We start from the raw sequence: 24135 nt of genomic DNA, 5'->3' as shown, positions 1-24135 counted from the left end.
ATTAATCCTTATTTTTTTAAAAGCTCATTTTTTGAAGTTGGTATCGATTATTGTCTGTTGGTTGCTCTATTAGACAGTTTAGTAATTAGATTCCTCCATTCTACTTCAGCAAGAAGTTGAGAACTTTCAGAAGCTAAATCTCATTAGTAAAGAGCAGTTTGAAAACCTAACACCTGAACTTCCTTTTGAGTCAAATCAAGAAGTTCCTGTAGCACCTTCAGAGTCCAGGCAAGGTAGGTAAATAAGCTTTTGTGTAAGTGTCTCGACTAGTATACAGCAGTTCTAAATTGTTTTAACAGATTGCTCCTTTTTTCTTTATTTGCAGAAAAACATTAGATATTTGGTAGAGTACTAGAATTTTAAAACTCAACTTTTATTTGTCCATTGTACCTCAAAAAGTTTTACAAAGTTGAAAATACAGATTGTGAATTTGGTGAGATAGCATTATAGTAAACACACACAGTTTGAATCACAGCTTATTCTTACTTTGCCTGAATAGGCAGATAATCAAAAAGGGGAACTAGAAGTCATCTGTTAGGACATCTCCTGCTCAAAACCAGATGCTTATTTAGAAATAAGCAGAATTGGTTGGTTCTTTATGTATCTGATGTAATTTTAAGATTGCTGGAAATATTTCTCTTCTTAACAATTTTCACTGACTTACTGATCATTATTCTACTAGAGTCATAATTTTGTTTTAAGGCCTTAGATCTATGTGAAAATGTGAATACATTTGGGAAATTCATAAATTCATTTTGACACTTTCAGGCAAAGGTAACTGTTTTGTTACAGTTATTGGAAGCATTAATAAGAAAAAGTCAAACATATACAAGAAGAGAATAGTGTAATGAAACTCCCATAAAACCATTACCTGCCTTTAACCCTTAATCATTTCATACCCACTTTTGCTTCATCTGGATTCTAGTCACTCCCTACACTTCCCTGTTAATTATTTGAAGCAAACTCCAAGTCATATCATTCATATTTTTCATCCCTAAATATTTCTGCATGTGTCTCTAGAAAGATAAGTTCCACTTCTTTTACCTCATAAATAACACACACCATTATCACAGCTAAAATTATCTGTAACCTTTTAATAGATATGTAGTTAGTATTCATGCTCCCTATTCATCACTTTTGGTCTTCAGTTTTTTAAAATCAGGATACATACGAGGTCCAGACACTCAAATAGATTGATATTTCACTTTTAGTTTCTGTTTTATTTCTCTATATTTGGCTCTTTCTAAAAATTTCATATATGTGAGATCATACAGCATGTTTCTGTATCTGACTTTATTTCAGTTAGCATGTCGTGGGGGTTCATCCATGTTGTAGCAAATACAGGTCTCCTTTTTTTTAGGGCTATGTGTATGTTTCTGTGTATCTCACAGTTTCTTCATTCATTAGTTGACAGATGCACCAGGGCTATTGTGAGCAATGCAGCAATGAACATAGTGATGCAGATATCTTTACAAGGTGGTGATTTCGTTTCCTTTGGGTATATGCCCAGAAGAGGGATTGTTGGATCATGTGTGGTAGTTCTATTCTTAATTTCTTTAGGAGTCTCCATAAAGATGCAACTTTCCACATACCTGTTGGCCATTTTTGTGTTTGAGACCTCTCTATTCAAATCCTTTGCCTATGTTTTCATTAGATGATATATATATTTGCTATTGAATTGTTTGAGTTGCTTATATACTAACTTATTAAATTATAATTTGCAAATATTTTTTCCATTCTGTAGGTTGTCTCTTTCCTCTGTTGATTGCTTTCTTTGCTGTGCAGAAACTTCTTAGTTTCATGCAAACCTTTTTGTCTATTTTAGCCTATATTTTCAGGGGGTCATATTTTTAAAATATAATATACTTTTAGTAAATTTCATACATTTTGCATGTGTAGTTTTGGATATTTTGACAGGTGCATACAGTCATGTAAAAACTGCTTAATCAGGTTACAGAAGCACTCCTGCACAATTCTTCCATGCCTCTTTGTAGTCAACCCCAGCCCAAGCTTTTGGCAACCTGTTTTCTGTTTCTTATCCCTATAGCTTTACCTTATCAAGAATGTCCTATAAGTGAAATCAAATGGAATGTGGCCTTTTGAATCTGGCTTTTTTTGCATTATAAAGGATGGTGCATTTGAGATTCATTCATGCTTTTTGTATGTTGTTTTTATTTCATTTTATTGCTAACTAGTATTCCATTTGTTCAAAGACATGGATTGCTTCTGGTTTGGAGTAGTTGTGAAAAAAGCTGCTATAATATTTGCTTGCAGGTTTTCACGTGAAAAGAAATTTTCATTTCACTTTGGTAAATGCTTCCGTGTGGCATTGCTGGATCACACAGTTAACTGTATGTTTATAAGAAACTGACTCTTCTAGAGTGACTGCCATTTTACATAACAGCCAGCAATATATGAGGGTTCCGGTTTCTCTACATTCTCATCTAACACTTGGTATTGGGTGCTTTTTAAAAACTGTACAGTTTTAATAGGAATACCTCAAAGTGATTAAAGATGTTGAACGTATTTTTATGTGTTTATTTTTCATCAGTTTATATTTGGTGAAATGTCTGTCCAAATCTTTTGACATTTCTTTTATTGAATTGTTTGTTTTCTTATTGAGATTTTTTTTTTTTTTTGACAGGCAGAGTGGTCATTGAGAGAGAGAGACAGAGAGAAAGGTCTTCCTTTTGCCGTTGGTTCACCCTCCAATGGCCGCCACGGCTGGCGCACGGTGCACAGGCCTCAGTGCTGATCTGAAGGCAGGAGCCAGGTGCTTTTCCTGGTCTCCCATGGGGTGCAGGGCCCAAGCACTTGGGCCATCCTCCACTGCACTCCCGGGCCACAGCAGAGAGCTGGCCTGGAAGAGGGGCAACCGGGACAGACTCCGGCGCCCCGACTGGTACTAGAACCCGGTGTGCCGGCGCCACTAGGTGGAGGATTAGCCTAGTAAGCCGTGGCGCTGGCCCTTATTGAGATTTGAGAGCTCTTTATTCTAGAAACAAGTCCTTTATTACATATGGAATTTTTCACATATCTCAGTATGAGGCTTATGTTTTTATTTTAAGAATATCTTTTGAAGAGCAGAAATTCTTATGTTTAATGAAGTACAGTTTTCATATTTTTTTCTTTTATGTGTCATACTTTTGATGTTTGTCAAAGAAATCAAACCTACCCCAGAGTCATAAGAGTCTCTTCTGAGTTTTCTCTTAGAAGTTTTATGTTTTTAATTTTTACCCAATTCAGATATCTAATCAATTTTGAGTATTATTTCCTTGTTTGTACATGATGTAAATAAGTATAGACATTGGTGTCCAATGATTCCAGTGACCATTTTTTAAAAAGTCTATCCTCCATTGAGCCTTTTTCACCTTTGTTAGAAATCAACTACCTCTATGTATATAGATCTCTTTTTGGAGCCTGTATTCTAGTCATCTGAACCTTGTATTTATCCCTTTGCCACTAGCGTAAATTTACAACTACAGTCTTAGAAGCAGGTAGTAGTGTCCACCAGCTCTTTTCTTGTTTCTAAAATTTGTTTTGGTTGTTTTAGTTATATGTTATAAGAATAGCCTATTGATGTCCATACAAACTCTCTGAATTTTTATTGGAATTTAATTGAATCATAGATTAGTTCAGAGGTAATTAACATCATAACAGTATTGAATCCTCCAATTAAGAACATGATATATATCTCCACTTAAGTGTTTTCTGTTCTTTAGTGTTTTGTAGACCTTGGTGTACTTTGCATGTACTTCATTAGGTAAAATTCCCAAGTGTGTGTAGGTGTGTGTGTATGTATATTCTATTACAAATGATACTAAAAAGTGTTTACTTTGTAATTGTTTATTACTATAATGTAGAAATACAATTCTTTTGTATGTTTAACTTATATCTTTTTGTCTTTGATAAATTTACTTATTAATTTGATGAATTTTTTGTAGATTCTTTGGTATTTTCTATATAGATAATCATGTTTCAACAAATAGATGCAGTCTGTTTCTTACTTTTCTATATTTTTCTTGCCTTATTGCTCTGGTTAGGACCTCCAACATGTTGAATAGGAATGGTGATATGGGACATCCTTGCCCTGTTCCTGATTTTAGAGGTAAAGCCTTCACTCTTTCACCATCAAGTATGATATTGGTTGTAGGTTTTCCATAGATGTCCTTTATCAGGTGGAGGAAATGCTTATTTCTCAGGTACTGAGAGTTGTTAATCTTGAATGGTTATTGATTTTTTTTCCTTTTTGCTAAGTCTTTTGATATCATCATCTAGTTTGGCTTAGTCTGTTGATGTTGTAAATTACATTGTTAAATGTTGAAATAGTCTTGGATTCCCAGAATAAAATCCGTTTGATTATGATGGTATCTTTTTTATATGCTGCTTCATTCATTTCACTCGTATTTTTTATAGAAAGATTGTATTTAATAAATTAAATTTCATAAGTACAACTTTTGGATTGTAGCAGTTCTTCCTCCCATACCCGCCCTCCCACCCCTAAAGCATCCCACCTCCTACTCCCTCTCCCATCCCATTCTTCATGAAGATTCATTTTTAATTATCTTTATATACAAAAGATCAACTCTATACTTAGTAAAAGTTTCAACAGTTTGCACCCACACAAGCACACAAAGTATAAGTACTGTTGAAGACTAGTTTTACCATTAATTCTCATAATACACCACATTAAGGACAGAGGTCCTACATGGGTAGTAAGTGCACAGTAACTCCTGTTGTTGATTTAACAGTTGACACTCTTATTTATGACATCAGTGATCACCCAAAGCTCTTGTCATGAGCTGCCAAGGCTATGGAAGCCTCTTAGGTCCACAAACTTCGACATTATTTAGACAGGGCCATAATCAAAGTGGAAGTTTTCTCCTCCCTTCAGAGAAAGGTACCTCCTTTGATGGCCCTTTCTCTCCACTGGGATCTCACTCACAGAGATCTTTCATGTAGGTCATTTTTTGCCACAGTGTCTTCGCTTTCCATGCCTGAAATGCTCTCATGGGCTTTTTAGCCAGATCTGAATGCCTTAAGGGCTGATGCTGAGGCCAGAGTGCTGTTTAGGGCATTTGTCATTCTATGAGTCTGCTGTGTGGCCTGCTTTCCGTGTTGGATCGTTCTCTCCTTTTTAATTCTATTATTATTAGTAGACACTTGGTCTTATTTATGCGATCCCTTTGACACTTAATCCTGTCTTTATGATCAGTAATGAACTTAAAATGATCACTTTAACTAGTAAGATGGCATTGGTACCTGTAAACTTAATGGGATTTGGAGTCCCATGGCAAGTTTTTAGCTTTACCCTTAGGGGTAAGACTGAGAGAATATGTGCCAGGCTGTACATCTCCTCCCTCTCTTATTCCCATTTTTATTTTTAACAGGGATCAATTTTCAATTGGATTTAAACACCTAAGAATAATTCTGTGTTAAGTAATGAGTTCAACCAATGATATTAAGTAGAAAAAGAAAATACTAAAAGGAATAAAATAGTAAGCTGTTCCTCAACAGTCAGGACAAGGGCTAATCAAGTCATTGCTTCTCATAGTGTCAGTTTCACTTCCACAGCTTTCATTTTTGTGCTCAGTTAGTTGTCACAGATCAGGGAGAACATATGATATTTGTCCCTTTGGGACTGGCTTATTTCACTCAGCTTGATGTTTTCCAGATTCCTCCATTTTGTTGCAAATGACCAGATTTCATTTTTTTTTACTGCTGTGTAATATTCCATAGAGTACATACCCCATAATTTCTTTATCCAGTCTTCTGTTAATGGGCATTTAGGTTGATTCCATGTTTTAGCTATTATGAACTGAGTTGTAATAAACATGGAGATGCAGATAGCTCTTTTATTTGCCAATTTAATTTCTCTTGGGTAAATTCCAAGGAATAGGATGGCTGGGTCATGTGGTAGGGCTACATTCAGGTTTCTGAGGAATCTCCAAACTGTCTTCCATAGTGGCTTTACCAGTTTGCATTCCCACCAACAGTGGATTAGTGTGCCTTTTTGCCCATAGCCTCGTTAGCATCTGTTGTTTGTTGATTTCTGTATGAAAGCCATTCTAACCGGGGTGAGGTGAAACCTCATTGTATTTTTGATTTGCATTTCCCTGATTGCTAGTGATCCTGAACATTTTTTCATGTGTCTGTTTGGATTTCCTCCTTTGAAAAATGTCTATTGAGGTCCTTGGCCCATCTCTTAAGTGAGTTGTTTGTTTTGTTGTGGTGGAGTTTCTTGATCTCTTAGTAGATTCTGGTTATTAATCCTTTATCAGTTGCATAATTTGCAGATATTTTCTCCCATTCTGTTGGTTGCCTCTTCACTTTCCTGACTGTTTCTTTTACAGTACAGAAACTTCTCAATTTGATGTAATCCCAGTTGTTAATTTTGGCTTTGATTGCCTGTGCCTCCGGGGTCTTTTCCAAGAAGTCTTTGCCTGTGGCAATATCTTGCAGGGTTTCTCCGATGCTCTCTAATAATTTGATGGCGTCGGGTCATAGATTTAGATCTTTAATCCTTGTTGAGTGGATTTTTGTGTAAGGTGTGAGGTAAAGATCTTTTTTTTTTTAAAAAAAAGATTTATTCATTTATTCGAAAGTCAGAGTTTCGCAGAGAGAGAGAGAGAGAGGTACTTCTGTCTGTTGGTTCACTCCCCAATTGGCTGCAATGGCTGGAGCTGCACCCATCCGAAGCCAGGAGCCAGGAGCTTCTTCTGGGTCTCCGATGCAGGTGCAGGGGACCAAGAACTTGGGCCATCTTCCACTGACCTCCCAGGCCACAGCAGAGAGCTGCATGGGACGTGGAGCAGCCGGTTATCAAACAAGCACCCACATAGGATGCTGGTGCTTCAGGCCAGAGTGTTAACCTACTGCGCCACAGTGCCGGCCCCAGGTAGGGGTCTTGCTTCATACTTCAGCATGTGGAAATCCAGTTTTCCCAGCAACAGTTGTTGAATAGACTGTCCTTGCTCCAGGAATTTGTTTTAGATCTTTGATCAAATGTAAGTTGGTTATAGATGTTTGGATTGATTTCTGGTGTTTCTATTCTGTTCCAATGTCTATCTGCCTGTTTTTGTACCAGTACCAGGCTGTTTTGATTATTACTGCCCTGTAGTATGTCTTGAAATCTGGTATTGTGATGCCTCTGGCTCTGTTTTTGTTGTATAAGATTGCTTTAGCTATTCGAGGTCTCCTGTGCCTCCATATGAATTTGAGCATCATTTTTTCCAGATCTGAGAAGAATGTCTTTGGTATTTTGATTGGTATTGCATTGAATCTGTAAATTGCTTTTGGAAGAATGGACATTTTGATGATATTGATTCTTCCAATCCATGAACATGGAAGAATTTTTCCTTTTGTTTGTATCTTCTTCTATTTCTTTATTTAAAGTTTTGTAATTCTCATCATAGAGATCTTTGATATCCTTGGTTAAGTTTATTCTAAGGTATTTGATTTTTTTTTTTGTAGCTATTGTGAATGGATTGATCTTAGAAATTCTTTCTCGGGCCGACGCCGCGGCTCACTAGGCTAATCCTCCACCTTGCGGCGCCAGCACACCGGGTTCTAGTCCCAGTTGGGGCGCCGGATTCTGTCCTGGTTGCCCCTCTTCCAGGCCAGCTCTCTGCTATGGCCAGGGAGTGCAGTGGAGGATGGCCCAAGTACTTGGGCCCTGCACCCCATGGGAGACCAGGATAAGTACCTGGCTCCTGCCATCGGATCAGAGCGGTGCGCTGGCCGCAGTGCGCCAGCCGTGGCAGCCATTGGAGGGTGAACCAACGCAAAGGAAGACCTTTCTCTCTGTCTCTCTCTTTCTCACTGTCCACTCTGCCTGTCAAAAAAATAAATAAATAAAATAAAATAATTTTAAAAAATTTAAAAAAAGAAATTCTTTCTCAGCCGTGGCATTGTCTGTGTATACAAAGGTTGTTTTTTTGGTGTATTGATTTTATATCTTGCTACTTTACCAGACTCTTCTCTGAGTTCCAATAATTTCTTAGTGGAGTTGTTTGGATTCCTTAAATAAAGAATCATGTCATCTGCAAATAGGAATAGTTTGACTTCTTCTTTCCCAATTTGTATCCCTTAATTTCTTTTTCTTGCCTAATGACTCTGGCTAAAACCTCCAGTAATAGCAATGATGAGAGTGGGCATCCCTGTCTGGTACTGGATCCCAGTGGAAATGCTTCCAACTTTTCCCCATTCAATAGGATGCTGGCCGTGGGTTTTTCATAAATTGCTTTGATTGTATTGAGGAATGTTCCTTCTATATCCATTTTGCTTAGAGTTTTCACCATGAAAGGGTATTGTATTTTATCAAATGCTTTCTCTGCGTCTATTGAGATAATCATATGGTTTTTCTTCTGCAGTTTGTTAATGTGGTGTATCGCGTTGATTGATCTGTGAATGTTGAACCATCCCTGCATACCAGGGATAAATCCTACTTGGTCTGGGTGCATGATCTTTATGATGTGTTGTTGAATTCTGTTGGCCAGGATATTATTGAGGATTTTTGAGTCTATGTTCATCAGGGCAGTTGGTCTGTAATTCTCTTTCTCTGCTGCATCTTTTTCAGGTTTAGAAATTAAGGTGATGCTGGCTTTGTAGAAAGAATTTGGGAGGATTCCCTCCCTTTCAATTGTTTTGAATAGTTTGAGAAGAATTGAAGTTAGTTCTTCTTTAAATGTCTGGTGGAATTCAGCAGTGAATCCATCCGGTCCTGTGCTTTTCTTTGTCGGGAGGGCCTCATATTTTTTAAGATTTTTTTTTATTAATGTTCATGAGGAAAACTAGGTTCTATTTCATTGTCTTAGATCATATTTGTATGATTTTGGTATTAGAGATTATTGGCCTCATAAAATGAGTTCATAAGTATTTTTTATATTTTGGAAGAATTTGTTTAGAATTGTTATTAGTTATTCCTTACACATTGTTAACATTTGCCAGTGAAGCTATCTGGACTTGGAACTATTGGAATGTTTATAACTATACATTAATTCCTTTAATAGATATTAGGCTATTTAGGTAATGTCTTTTTTCTTAAGTGAGTTTTTGTATCTAAAAAACTGGATCACTTTGGCCGGCGCCGTGGCTCACTAGGCTAATCCTCCGCCTTGCGGCGCCGGCACACCGGGTTCTAGTCCCGGTCGGGGTTCCGGATTCTGTCCCGGTTGCCCCTCTTCCAGGCCAGCTCTCTGCTGTGGCCCGGGAGTGCAGTGGAGGATGGCCCAAGTGCTTGGGCCCTGCACCCCATGGGAGACCAGGAAAAGCACCTGGCTCCTGGCTCCTGCCATCGGATCAGCGCGGTGCGCCGGCCGCAGCGTGCCGGCCGCAGCGCGCCGGCCGCGGCGGCCATTGGAGGGTGAACCAACGGCAAAGGAAGACCTTTCTCTCTGTCTCTCTCTCTCTCTCGCTGTCCACTCTGCCTGTCAAAAATAAATAAATAAATAAAATTGGATCACTTTGTGGAAATTGTTTGAAATATTCTATTTTGTTCTTTTAATGTTTATAAGGGCTTTAGAGATAGTTCTTCTTTTATTCCTGATGTTTGTTAATTTTCTTTTTCTTGGTTAATCTAGCTAAATGTTCATAGTGTATTAAGTTGATCTTTTTTTAAAATTTTTTTTTTTTTTTTGAGAGGCAGAGTTACGAAGAGAAGGAGAGACAGAGAGAAAGTTCTTCCATCTGCTGGTTCACTCCCCAGATGGCTGCAACAGCTGGAGCTGGGCCCATCTGAAGCCAGGGGCCAGGAGCTTCTTCTGGGTCTTCCACATGGGTGCAGGGGCCCAAGCATTTTAGCCATCTGCTCCTTAGCAGAGAGCTGCATTGCAAGAGGAGAAGCCAGGATTAGAATTGATGCCCATATGGGATGTTGGCGCTGCAGGCAGAGGCTTAGCCCACTATGTCACACTGCTGGCCCCTTGATCTGTTTTTTTTTTTTTTTTTTTTTAAGATTTATTTATTTATTTGAAAGTTAAAGTTACACAGAGAGAGAAGGAGAGGCAGAGAGAGAGAGAGAGAGAAAGAGAGAGAGAGAGGTCGTCTTCCATCTGCTAGTTCACTCCCCAATTGGCCGCAGCAGCTAGAGCTGCTGAAGCCAGGAGCCAGGAGTTTCCTCTGGGTCTTCCCACATGGGTGCAGCGGCCCAAGGACTTGGATCATCTTCCACTGCTCTCCCAGGCTACAGCAGAGAGTTGTATTTGAAGTGGAGCAGCCGGGTTTTGAACCGGTGCCCACATAGGATGCTGGTGCTTCTGGCCAGGTGGTTAACCTGCTGGGCCACAGTGCCGGCCCCAGCCCCCTTGATTTGTTTTTTAAAAGCAGCTTTTTTGCTGTATTTTTTCTTCCAGTTTTATTCATTTCTGCTCTTAATTTTATTATTCCTTTCTTTCTGTCTGGTTTAGGTTTATTTTGCTTCTCTTTTTCTGCTTTATTAGGATGGAAGCTTGGATCATTGGTTTGAGACCTTTCTGTTTTTTTCAAGATTTGCTTATTTATTTGAGAAGTAGAAATTTCTTTGTGGTGAAAACATTCAAAACAATTTTTCTAGCTTTTTTTTTTTACAAAAGTAATAAAGTACATTATTATTACATGTATTTTCTCAACTATACAGTGGAACACCAGAATTTATTTTTCTTTATTTTCTTTATTTCTTTCTTCCTTCCTCCCTTCCTTCCTTCCTTCCTTCCTTCATTCCTTCCTTCCTTCCTTCTCTCCTTCTTTCTTTCTCTTTTCTTCTTTCTTTCTCTCTTTCTTCCTTCCTTCCTTCCTTCCTTCCTTCCTTCCTTCCTTCTTTCCTTCTTTCCTTCTTTTCTTTCTTCCTTCTTTCCTCATTGCTTTCTTTCTTTCAACAGAGAAAGATAAAGACTGCTTCCATCCAGATGCCTGTACTGTAATGGCCAGGACTGGGCTGTCCTGAAACCAGGAGCCAGAACTCAGTCCAGGCTTCACACATGAGTGTAGGAACCCAACTACTTGAGCCATCATCACAGACTACTAAGAGATTAGCAGGAAGCTAGAGTAATGAGTTGTACCTGAGCATTAAGCCTACATACTGTCATGTATCACACAGGCATCCTAACCAACTACTAGGCTAAATGCCTGCCCCACCAGAACTTGTTACTTCTGTCCACCTGTAACTTAGTACATATTTAGTCAACCTTTCCCCACCTGCACTCCCCACTCCATCCACACACTCCTTATCCTCTGGTAACCACCATTGTATTCTTAACTCCTATGACATCAATTTTTCTGTTTTTTTTTTTTTTTTATTTGACAGATAGAGTTAGACAATAAGAGAGAGAGACAGAGAGAAAAGTCTTCCTTCCATTGGTTCACCCTCAAATAGCCGCTATTGGCCAGAGCTATGCTGATCCAAAGCCAGGAGCCAGGTACTTCCTCCTGGTCGTCCATGCGGGTGCAGGGGCCCAAGCACTTGGGCCATCCTTCACTGCACTCCCCGGACACAGCAGAGAGCTGGACTGGAAGAGGAGTAACTGGGACAGAATCCGGCGCCCTAACTGGGACTAGAACCTGGGGTGCCGGCGCCGCAGGCGGAGGATTAACCAGCCGCATCAACTTTTCTGTGTTCTACATGAGTGAGATCATGTGGTGCTTATTTAACTTAATGACTTCTAGTTCTATCCAAGTTGTTGCAAATAACAGGATTTCATCCTTTTTTCTGGTTGATAATATTGCATTGTGTTTATGTACTATATTTTCTTTATCCATCCATCAGTTGCCAGACACTTAGGCTATTTCCATGTCTGGGCTATCATGAATAATGCTCCCATAAACATGGGAGTGCAGATGACTTCTTGAGAGACTCATTTCATTTTGCTTGGAAATATATCTAGTAGTGGGATTGCTGGATCATATGGTAGTTTAATTTTTAGTTTTTTGAGGAGTCTTCCCATTGTTTTCCAATAATGGCTGTGCTAATTTACATTCCCACCAACAGTATGCTAGTGTTCCCTTATAGTCATATCCTCACCAGCACTTACTATCTTTCTGTATTTTTGAGGATAGCCAGTCTAACTGAAGTGAGGTGATAGTTCTTTGTGATTTTGATTTGCTTTCCCTGATGATTAGTGATGTTAAACATATTTTCTTGTACTAGCTAACTATTTGTTTGTATGTCTTCTTTTGAGAAATGCGTTTAAATTCACTGCCTATTTTAAAATTGGATTGTGGGTGTCTTTTTATTTTGCTTTGTTTGTATTGAATCCATTGTACATTCTGGTTATTATTCCCTTGACAGATGCATAACTTGCAGATATTTTCTCCCATTTTCAAGGTTCACTTGTTGCTGTGCAGATGCTCATTCGTTTGATGAAATCTCATTTGTCTGTTTTTGCCTTTATTTCCTGGATTTTCGGGTCTGATCCAAAAATAATCCTTATCTGTTTCAATGTCCTAAAATACTTCCCCCGTGTTTTCTTCTAGTAGTGTCATAGTTTCAGGTCTTCCATTTAGATTGTGAATCTCCTTTGAATGGGTGTTTGTACATGGTGAGATGGAAGTCCAGTTTCATCCCTCTGGCATATGCATATCTAGTTTTGTCAGCATCTTTTAGTGAAAACACTGTTAAATGTTTGTTCTTTTTTTTTTTTTCTTTACAGGCAGAGTGGACAGTGAGAGAGAGAGAGAGAGAGAGACAGAGAGAAAGGTCTTCCTTTTTACTATTGGTTCACCCTCCAATGGCCGCTGCGGCCGGCACACCGCGCCGATCCGGAGCGAGGAGCCAGGTGCTTCTCCTGGTCTCCCATGAGGTGCAGGGCCCAAGCACTTGGGCCATCCTCCACTGCACTCCCGGGCCACAGCAGAGAGCTGGCCTGGAAGAGGGGCAACCGGGACAGAATCCGGCGCCCCGACCGGGACTAGAACCCGGTGTGCCGGCGCCGCAAAGCGGAGGATTAGCCTAGTGAGCCGCAGCACCGGCCGTTAAATGTTTGTTCTTAGCACCTTGTCAAAGATCAGTTAGCTGTAGATGTGTGAATTTATTTCTTGGGTCACTGTTTTATTCCATTGGTGAATGTGTCTATGGCAATTTTTATACTATTTTAATTAAGGTAGCTTTGTAATACAGGTTAAGGTCAGGAAGTTTAATGTTTCCTGTTTTGTTTGCTGATGATTACCTTGGATATTAAAAGTCTTTTCTGATTCCATACAAATTTTAATAGTATTTTTCATACTTTTGTGATAATGTCATTTGTATTTTAATAAAGATTGCATTGAGTCTGTAAGTTGCTTTGGATAGTATGGACATATTAATGATAGTGATTTTTCCAATCCAGGAGCACAGGGTGTCTTTCCATTTCTTTGTGTCGTCTTCAGTTTCTTTTGTCAGTGATTTTTAGTATTCATTATAGCCATCTTTTAACTCTTTGATTGTATTTATTCCTAGAATTTTGTTTGTTTGTGTTTTGTTTTATTCATGTATTTATTTTAGTTTTGGAATTGGGATTACTTTTTTTATATTAGAGATTTTTAAAATTTATTTTAAAGGCAGAGCTACAGAGGGAGGAGTGACAGAAAGAGATCTTCCATCCTCTGTTCACTCCCCAAATGGTCTGGACAGCCAGGACTGGGCCAGGCTGAAGCCAGGAACCTGGAAGTCCATCTGGGTCTTCCTCATAGGTGGCAGAGGTCCAAGTACTTGGGCCATCTTCTTCTGATTTCCAAGGCACGTTAGCAAAGAGCTGGATCAGAAATGGAGCAGCTGGGACTTGAACAGCACTCATATGGGATGCTGGCATCATAGGTGCTGGCTCAACCCACTGTGCCACAAACACTGACTTGGAGAGTGCTTTCTTGAATTTTTTTTCCCAGGTAATTTGCTACTGATGTGTAACAATGCTATTGTTTTTTGTATGTTGACTTTTGTATATTGGAACTTTGCTGAGTTTGTTATTTTTAAGACAAAGAAGGCAGAGTCAGAGACATATCTCCCCAGGTGCCTGCAATACTCAGGGCTGAGCCAGACTGAAACCAGGAACTAAGAACTTAATCCAAATCTCCCATGTGGGTGGCAGAGATCCAAGTACTTGAGCCATTACTTGTTGACTCTCAGGGTGCACATTAGCAGGAAGCTGAAACCCAGCCAGTCTTATACTGGATGCAGTCATCCCAAAGGGCATCTTTTTTTTTTTTTTTTTTTTTTTTTTTTTTTTTTTTTGACAGGCAGAGTGGACAGTGAGAGAGAGAGACAGAGAGAAAGGTCTTCCTTTGCCGTTGGTTCACCCTCCAATGGCCGCCGCGGCCGGCGCGCTGCGGCCGGCGCACCGCGCTGATCCGATGGCAGGAGCCAGGAGCCAGGTGCTTTTCCTGGTCTCCCATGGGGTGCAGGGCCCAAGCACCTGGGCCATCCTCCACTGCACTCCCTGGCCACAGCAGAGGGCTGGCCTGGAAGAGGGGCAACCGGGACAGAATCCGGCACCCCGACCGGGACTAGAACCCGGTGTGCTGGCGCCGCTAGGCGGAGGATTAGCCTAGTGAGCCGCGGCGCCGGCCCCAAAGGGCATCTTAACCACTAGGCAAAATGCCCCCTCCCCATTCCTATTCTAATAGTTCCCTGTTCTAATAGTTTTTGGTAGAGCCTTTAGGGTGTTCTATAAATAACATCATGTCATTTGCATACAGTGAAAATTTGGCTTCCTCCTTTCCAATTTGGTTGCTCTTTATTTCATTCTTCTCCTGCCTAATTGCTCAGGCTATCATTTCCAGTATTATTGAATAAAATTGGTGAAAGTGAGCATCCTTGTTTGGTTTCAGGTCTTAGAAAACTTTCCTCTTTTTCCCATCCAGTATGTTATCTGTTGGTTTGTTATATATAGCTTTTATGATATTGAAATATATTCATTCTATGCCTGATTTGTGCAGTTTTTATCATGAAGTAATGTTTACTTGTACTAAGTGCCTTTTTTCATCTATTGAGATGATCATATGGTTTTTATCTTTCATTTTGGTTTTTTGTTTGTTTGTTTCTTTCTTTTTTGACAGGCAAAGTTAGACAGTGAGAGAGAGACAGAGAGAAAAGTCATCCTTCTGTTGGTCCCCCCCGCCCCACCACGGCCAGCGCGCTGCACCAATCCGAAGCCAGGAGCCAGGTGCCTCCTCCTGGAATTCCATGTGGGTGCAGGACCCAAGCACTTGGGCCATCCTCCACTGCCCTCCCGGGCCACAGCAGAGAGCTGGACTGGAAGAGGAGCAACCGGGACAGAATCCGGCACCCCAACCGGGACTAGAAGACCTGGGGTGCCGGTGCCGCAGGCGGAGGATTAGCTTAGTGAGCCACGGCGCTGGCCTCATTTTGTTTTTATGCTACATCATGATTATTGATTTGTGTATAGTGAACCATCCCTTGCATCCCTAGGATGAATCCTATTTGATCATGCTGAATAATCTTTTAATGTGTCTTGGATTCAGGTTTAATATTTTAATTTAGTTTCTTACATCTCTTTTCATCAAAGATGTTGACCTATAGGTCTCTCATTGTGTCCCTCTGTGGTTCTTCTTAACATTGTAACCATTTAGTGCTGCAGATTTCCCTATAAGCACTATTTTAGATGTTTCTCATGAAGTTTGATAATTGTACTTTGACTTTCAATTCTGAGTATTTTCTGATTTATTTATTTTGACCCATCTGTTATTTATAAATGTTTTCATTTAATATCTTTAACTGAGAATTTTCCTGATACGTGTTTCTTTAAAGGAGAATCTTCTATATAGGGAATTCAATTCTGTTTATTACCCTTTCAGCACTGCTTTAGCTGCATTTGGAAATTTTTATGTCATTTTTAAATTTTAAGTTCATTCAAAATATTTCCAGAGTCCAGCGCTGTGGTGTAGTAAATAAAACTGCCACCTGAGGGGGGCTGGCACCATGGCTCACTTGGTTAATCCTCCACATGCGGCACCAGCATCCCATATGAGTGCCGGGTTCTAGTCCCGGTTGCTCCTCTTCCAGTCCAGCTCTCTGCTGTGGCCCAGGAGGGCAGTGGAGGATGGCCCAAGTGCTTAGGCCCTGCACCTGCATGGGAGACCAGGAGGAAGCACCTGGCTCCTGGCTTCAGATCGGCACAGCACTGGCCGTGGCAGCCATTTAGGGAGTGAACCAACAGAAGGAAGATCTTTCTCTCTGTCTCTCTCTCTCACTTTCTATAACTCTACCTGTCAAATAAAAAAAAAAAAAATCTTAAAAAAAAAAAAAAACTGCCACCTGAGATGCCAGCATCCCATATAGGTGCCACAAGTTCAAGTCCCGGCTACTTCTCTTTTGATCCAGCCCCCTACTAATGTGCTTGGGAAAGCAGCAGCAGCAGATGGCCCAAGTATTTGGTCCCCTGCCACCCAAGTGGGAGACCTGGATTAAGCTCTTGGCTCCTGGCTTAGAATCAGCTCAGCTCTGGCTGTTGCAGCCATTTATGGAGTAAACCAACGGATGGAAGATCTCTCTCTCTGTCTCTGTCTCTCTCTCTCTCTGCCTTTCAAGTAAATAAATAAATATTTTTAAAAAAATTCCTGATGTTTTGAAACTTCCTCTTTATGGATCATTTAAGAGTTGTTGGGGCCGGTGCTGTGGTGTTGTAAGTTAAGCCTTCACTTTCAGCGCTGGCATCCCATATGGGCAACCAGTTCAAGTCGTGGCTGCCCCACTTCTGATCCAGATCCCTGCTGATGGCCTGGGAAAGCAGTGGAAAATGGCCCAAGTGCTTGGGCCCCTACACCTCTGTGGGAAAATGGAAGAAACTTCTGGCTCCTGGCTTCGAATCAGCTCAGCTCCGGCTATTGAGGCCATTTGAGGAGTCAATCAGCAGATGGAAGATATCTCTCTCTTTGTTTCTCTTCCTCTCTCTCTCTCCCTCTCCCTCTCTGTAACTCTGCCATTCAAATAAGTTAACAAAAATATTATTATTTTATTTTATTTATTTGAAAGACAGAGTTACAAAGAGAGGTAGAGACAGAGAAAGAGGGGTCTTCTATCCGCTGGCTCACTCCCCAAATGGCTGCAACTGCTGGGGCTGTGCCAATCTGAAGCCAGGAGCCTGAGGCTTCCTCCGGGTCTCCCATGTGGGTGCAGGGGCCCAAGGACTTGGGCCATCTTCCACTGCTGTCCCAGGCCATAGCAGAGAGCTGGATCGGAAGAGGAGCAGCTGGGACCAGAACAGGTGCCCATCTGGGATGCTGGCGCTTCATGCCAGGGCTTTAACCTGCTACGCCACAGCGCCAGCCCCAACAAAAAATATTATTAAAAAAAGAAATAATAGCTGACAACTTTTTAGTAAAATCACGAAGGCTATATTGTAGTTCAAAATTTAATTCAAATAATATTAAAATAATTGAGATCATGTGAAGTATGTGTTTTACCATAGCAGAATTAAACTACATATAAGATTGATAACAGAAAGATAATAGGAAAATTTCCAATCACTTGGAAATTAAATAATTTTTTTAAAGGTTTATCTATTTGATAGGCAGAGTTATAGACAGAGAAGAGGGAGAGAGAGAGAGGTCTTCTTTCATATTCTGGTTCATTCCCCAGATGGTCTCAATGGTCGGAGTTGGGCCAACAATCTGAGGCCAGGAGAAGCCAGAAGCCTGGAACTCCTTCGGGGTCTCCCATGTGGGTGTAAGGGCACAAGCACTTGGGCCATCCTCTACTGTTTTACCAGGCACACTAGCAGGGAGCTGGATCAGAAGTGGAGCAGCTGGGAATCTAACGGTGCCACAACACTAGCCCCATCTTCTTTAAACATTTTTTAGCTTTGCATTTTTTTTCCTTCTTCTCTTAGACCCTTAGATACTGCCACGTAGGATTGTGAGACTGGGCTACTTATTTTTTTTTTCAATTGTCTTTTCTTTATTATTGCATTTGGTTAATTTCTGTTGATTTTGGATGCTTTCACTGTTTATCAGCCATTTTAATAAATTTGATTATGATTGTTGACTTGTTTTTTCTCATGTTTCTTGTGCTTGGGCTCATTGAGAATTTTGGATTTATGTGCTTATATAACTTTAAGCAAATTTGGAACTTTTTGAGTCATTCTTTTAAAATTTTAAATTAAAATTTAATTTTTTCCTTTTTTCTATTTCTTCTCCTGTAAGACTCAATTTATACACGATACACTAATTAAAGTTATTCCATACTTTACAAATACTCTAGTTTTGTTTTTGTTGTAAGTTTTATATATTTGAAAGGTAGAGTTACAGAGACAGAAAGGGAGAGACAGAGAGAAAGATCTTCCAGCAGGTAATTCACTCCCCAGCTGGCCAAAACAACCAGGGCTGGGCCAGGCTGAAGCCCAGAGCCAGGAACTCTATCCTGGTCTCCCACATGGGTGGCAGGAACTCAAGTACTTGGGCCATCTTCTTCTGCCTTCCCACATGCATTAGCAGGAAGCCGAATTGGAAGTGGAGCAAATAAGACTTGAACGTGTATGCACATCAGATGCCAGCATTGCAGGCAACAGCTTAACCTGCTGTGCCACAACTCTGACCCTTCTGTGATTTAATTAATTTCTGTTCCTATGTCTTCAAGTTCATTTATTTTCTACAGTATCTAATTTATCTCTTTAAAGATCTATTTATTTATTTGAAAGTCAGAGTTAGAGAGTGAGAAACAAATCATCCACTGATTCACTTTCCAAGTGGCCACAACAGCCAGGGCTGAGCCAGGTCAAAGCCAGGAATCGGGAGCTTCATCTGGATCTCTCACATAGGTGGCAGGAGTCCAACCACTTGGCCAGCTTCAGCTACTTTCCCAGGCAAAATGTCTAACTAACTTTTAATTCCTTTTGGTGTATTTTTCTTCTCTAGAAGCTCGATTGCATTCTCTTTCATATTATTTATCTCCCTTTAAAAAAATATTTGTTTATTTTCATTTGAAAGGCAGAGTTACAAGGGCCCAAGCACTTGGGCTATCTTCCAACGACTTTCACAGGTCATTAACAGGGAGCTGGATGGGAAACAGAGTGTCTGGGACCTGAATTGGAGTCCATTTGGGATGCCATTCTTGCAGGCAGTGGCTTTACCTGCTATGCTACTACATTGACCCCTATTTATCTCCCTTTTTAATATGACTGTATGTTATTGAGTACACAAAAATAGTTATTAGAACTTTTTTTGCAAGCAAAGTGTAAGCCAATTATTTGCATATATATCTATCTGTCTGCTGAAGTTCAGTGATCAGAAAATTATGACCCAAGGGTCAAAAATGCCTTGCCAAGGGGGCCAGTCTTGCCACACCTTTTATTTATACATAACTATGGCTGTTTTTGTATTACAAAGGCAGAGTTGTCTCAACAAATGACAAGCCAAAAAAAAAATCTGCTATCTCACATTTGCAAAAAAACGTTTGCTAAGCCCTATGACAGTGACATTTAAAATTTGTATTTATCGGTGCCATGGCTCACTTGGCTAATCCTCCACCTGCGGCGCCGGCACACCGGGTTCTAGTCCCGGATGGGGTGCAGGATTCTGTCCCGGTTGCCCCTCTTCCAGGTCAGCTCTCTGCTGTGGCCCGGGAAGGCAGTGGAGGATGGCCCAAGTGCTTGGGCCCTGGACCCGTATGGGAGACCAGGAGGAAGCACCTGGCTCCTGGCTTCAGATCGGCGCAGCTCACCAGCCGTGGCAGCCATTTGGGGGTGAACCAATGGAAAAAGGAAGACCTTTCTCTCTGTCTCTCTCTCTCTCTAACAGCCTGTCAAAAAAAATTTGTATTTATCATTTTATTTACTTTAAAGACAAAACAAGAGAGACAATGGGGATGTGGGCTAGAGGTTGGGAAGAGAGATCTGTTCACTGCTTTACTCTCCAAATGCTGGCAAAAGTCAAAGCTGGGCCAGGCAAAAGCCAAGAGCCAAGAGCTCAATCCAAGTCTCCCATATGGGGTAGCAGGGACCCAACTACTTGAACATCACCTGTTTCCTCCCTGGGTGTCATTAGTGGGAAGCTGGACTTGAGAGCAGAGCTGGGACTCAAATCCAGGTTCTCCAACAGGAGATGCAGGCATCCCAAGTAGCATCTTAACTGCTATGCCATATGCTTGCCTCCGGTGGCATTTTTATTTATAAAAAGCCTGAAGTACCAGACATTCCTGTGTATAAAAGCATTGAGGGCTGTGAACAAGGCTCATATGGTTTAAATATGAAGCTGTGCGGTAATATGATTTAGTAACAATAAGATTTGGGGGGCCGGCGCGGCAGTTCACTTGGTTAATCCTCCGCCTGTGGCACCGGCATCCCATATGGGCACTGGTTCTACTCCCGGCTGCTCCACTTCCAATCCACCTCTTTGCTGTGGCCTGGGATAGCAACAGAAGATGACCCAAGTCCTTGGGCCCCTGCACCCATGTGGGATATTCGGAGGAAGCTCCTGGCTTCGGATCGGCGCAGCTCTGGCTGTTGTGGCCATTTGGGGAGTGAACCAGCGGATGGAAGACCCCTCTCTCTGTAGCTCTGTCTTTCAAATAAATAAATCTTTAAAAAAAAAAAAAAACAATAAAATTTTGGAAATCTTGAATAGTGAGATATCCAGTATATCCCTTATTCCAGTGGTTCTTAACTTCAGCAAATATCAGCTTTACTTGGACAGCTTGTTGAAACCAATTGAAGGACTCTGTACCAAGTTCTGACTCAGTGAGGTAGGATCTGAGAATATGCATTTACTTTTCTTTTTAAGATTCATTCATTTTTGTTTGAAAGGCAGAGTTATAGACAGGGAGAGGCAGAGAGAAAGAGAGAGAGAGAGAGAGGTGTCTTCCATCCACTGGTTCACTTTCCAAATGGCTGCAACAGTCAGGGCTAAGCCAGGCTGAAGCTAGGAGCCAGGAGTTTCTTCCCTGTCTCCCACTTAGGTGCAGGGCCCAAGAACCTGGGCCATCTTCTGCTGCTTCCCCAGGTGCATTAGCCGGGAGCTGGATCAGAAGTGGAGAAGCTGGGACTCAAACCAGTACCTGTACAGGATGCTAGCACTACAGGTTTTGGCTTAAACTGCTGTACCAAAGTTCCAACCCCCAGAGAATACACATTTCTAACAAGTCCCCAGGTCATGTTGATGGTGCTGACTGAGACCAAATTTTCAACCTAGGCTACAGCCTAGTTTCTGAAATATCATTATTCTCTGATAAGCTTTTACTGAAACATGAGTGGTGACAGTGGTGACTGGGGTACTCTGAAGAGCAGATAGCTTGGTTTGTTTTGTTTTATACAACTTTTATTGAGTTCTACTTTATATATCATAAAATAACTTGCTTTAAATACATCATTTGATGGGCTGGTGCCGCGGCTCACTTGGCTAATCCTCCGCCTGCGGCGCCAGCACCCCGGGTTCTAGTCCCAGTTGAGGCGCCGGTTCTATCCCGGTTGCTCCTCTTCCAGCCAGCTCTCTGCTGTGGCCCGGGGGTGCAGTGGAGGACGGCCCAAGTGCTTGGGCCCTGCACCCCATGGGAGACCAGGAGGAAGCACCTGACTCCTGGCTTTGGATCAGCGCAGCGCACCAGCCGTAACGGCCATTTGGGGGATGAACCAACAGAAAAGGAAGACCTTTCTCCCTGTCTCTCTCTCTCTCTCTCTCTCTCTCTGTCTAACTCTGCCTGTCAAAAAATAAAAAATAAATAAATACATCATTTGATGAGTTTCAGTAAATCTGTACAGTTGTACATCAGCACCACAATCCAGTTTCAGAATAATTACATCTTGCTAAAAAGTTCCTTCATGCCTGTTTGCAGTCATTCCCAACATCCACTTTCATCCTGAAGAAACTAGTTATCTGCTTGCTTTCTCTGGTTATATACCTCCCAGAAATTTTATGTAAATAGAATCATATGATACACAGTCATGTGTTTGGCTTCTTTCACTTAACCTATTTTTAGAGATTCATCCATGTTCTTGCCTGTAATCAGTAACTTGCTCCTTTTTATTACTAAGTAGTATTCCATTGTATGAATATTCTACGTTTTGTTTATCTAGTTTCCAGTTGATAGATATTTGGGTTGTCTCCAGTTTGGGCTATTATGATAAATACTATTATGAACATTCAGATTTAAGAAAAGGCCTAGGCTTTAGGTTGAAAGAAACTTGCAATACCTAGATGATGCATGTCATCCCAGGCTTATAATAAATTCAAAATGTTAATGTATTTTTATCTGGGACTGGCAGTGTGGCATAGCAAGTTAAACTGCTATCTAGTGCTGGCATCCCTTATGGGTGCCTGTTTGAGTCCCAGCTGCTCCATTTCCTGTCTAGCTCCTTGCTAATTTGCCTGGGAAAGCTGTGGAGGATGTCCCAGGTCCTTGGGCCCCTGCACCACATGGGAGATCTGGAAGAAGCTCCTGGCTCCTGGTTTCAGTTGGCCCAGCCCTGGCCGTTGCAGCTATTTGGAGAGTGAACCAGTGGGGGAGGCCCCCTCTCTCTCTGTAATTCTTTCAAATAAATAAGAAAATATTTTAAAACATATTTTATCTACTAATTATATATTTTAATAATATTTAAATATAAATTGTAAACATATTATTTAAAATTACCTTTTCTGATAATTTCATTCAGAATATTATAAAAATATTATAAAATTTATTATGAAGTAACCAAAGCACTCTTTAGATCTTAGTTTTCATGGAAATAATATATCTACTCTAATTGGTGGATAAAATTCATGCTGAACAAATCTAGAGTAAAATAAATAGGCTGGCGCCGTGGCTCACTTGGCTAATCCTTTTTTTTTTTTTGGACAATCAGAGTGGACAGTGAGAGAGACAGACAGAGAGAAAGGTCTTCCTTTTGCCGTTGGTTCACCCTCCAATAGCCACCGCGGCCGGCACGCTGCGCTGATCCAATGGCAGCAGCCAGGTGCTTTTCCTGGTCTCCCATGGGGTGCAGGGCCCAAGCACTTGGGCCATCCTCCACTGCACTCCTGGGCCACAGCAGAGAGCTGGCCTGGAAGAGGGGCAACCGGGACAGAATCCGGCGCCCGACCGGGACTAGAACCCGGTGTGCCGGCGCCGCAAGGCAGAGGATTAGCCTATTGAGCCACGGCGCCGGCCCTTGGCTAATCCTCCACCTGTGGCGCCGGCACCCGGGGTTCTAGTCCTGGTTGGGGTGCCGGATTCTGTCCCGGTTGCTCCTCTTCCAGGCCAGCTCTCTGCTGTGGCCTGGGAGTGCAGTGGAGGATGGCCCAAGTACTTGGGCCCTGTACCCGTATGGGAAACCAGGAGAAGCACCTGGCTCCTGGCTTCAGATTGGCGCAGTGCGCCAGCCGCAGTGCAATGGCCATGGCGGCTTCTTGGGGGGTGAACCAACGGCAAAGGAAGACCTTTCTCTCTCTCTCTCTCTCACTGTCTAACTCTATAAAAAAAAAAGAATAAAATAAATATAAAAAATTAAACGTTTGATTAAAAAGTGGATAAAAAAGATAAAAGTGGAGAGATGGGAACAAGTCCTTGGCCTAGTATTTAAGTGTTTAAGCGTAGGGGCCACCGCTGTGGTCTAGCAGGTAAAGCTGCCATCTGCAGCGCTGGCATCCCATGTGGGCACCAGTTTGAGCCCTGGCTGCTCCTCTTCCGATTCAGCTCTCTGCTATGGCCTGGGAAGGCAGTAGAAGATGGTCCAAGTCCTTGGGCCCCTGTTACCCACATGGGAGACCTGAAAGAAGCTCCTGGCTACTGGCTTTCCATCTGCCCAGCTCCTGCTGTTGCAGCCATCCGGGATGTGAACCAGCAGATGGAAGACCTTTCCCTCTCTCTCTCTCTGTCTGCCTCTGCCTCTCTGTAACTCTTCCTTTCAAATAAATAAATAAATATTTTTTAAAGATTGTGTCATTTCCTCTGGAAATACATCATTATATATTGCAAACTGAGAAGGATCTACATATATATGTGAATTTTCATAGTGCCAATATTTCACATAAGAAAGTTAACAATAATTCCTTAATATAATCTGCTACCTAGTTTATGTTTGTTCCTTGTCTGAAATGTATCTTTCAGATTGTTTGAATCAATACTAAACGAAGGTCACACATTGTATTTGGTTGGTTGATATGCCATTGTCTGTCTTTCTTTTTTTTCTTTTTTTTTTTTTTTTAATTTTTGACAGGAAGAGTGGACAGTGAGAGAGAGAGAAAGGTCTTCTTTTGCCGTTG

General features: G+C 41.3%; 1 protein-coding gene across 17 annotated transcripts in view; it reads left to right on the top strand.

The window, feature by feature from the left end:
- The window catches only part of LARP1B (La ribonucleoprotein 1B), a 163628-nt gene that overhangs the window by 112674 nt on the left and 26819 nt on the right, over positions 1-24135 (top strand). For 10 of the 17 annotated variants that reach the window (XR_016211973.1, XR_016211972.1, XM_070047594.2 and 7 more), the window contains one exon: positions 110-233. The exons of 3 other annotated variants lie outside the window; for them this stretch is intronic. Coding sequence is in view for 9 of the 14 variants with exons in the window: in XM_070047594.2 (XP_069903695.2) it covers positions 110-233 (124 nt within the window). In the remaining 5 variants the exon portion in view is untranslated. Of the gene's footprint in view, positions 1-109; positions 234-4043; positions 4109-24135 lie in introns of all 17 variants that reach the window. 4 more of the 17 variants (XR_016211974.1, XR_011378250.2, XR_016211975.1 and 1 more) reach the window with 1 other exon arrangement.

The sequence above is a fragment of the Oryctolagus cuniculus genome, chromosome 8 (genome assembly GCF_051225735.1).
Source record: "Oryctolagus cuniculus isolate XC-2025 breed Fujian yellow rabbit chromosome 8, ASM5122573v1, whole genome shotgun sequence".
Taxonomy (NCBI): domain Eukaryota; kingdom Metazoa; phylum Chordata; class Mammalia; order Lagomorpha; family Leporidae; genus Oryctolagus; species Oryctolagus cuniculus.
The sequence above is the reverse complement of the archived record's forward strand: the minus strand, read 5'-3'. Positions and strand labels throughout refer to the sequence as shown.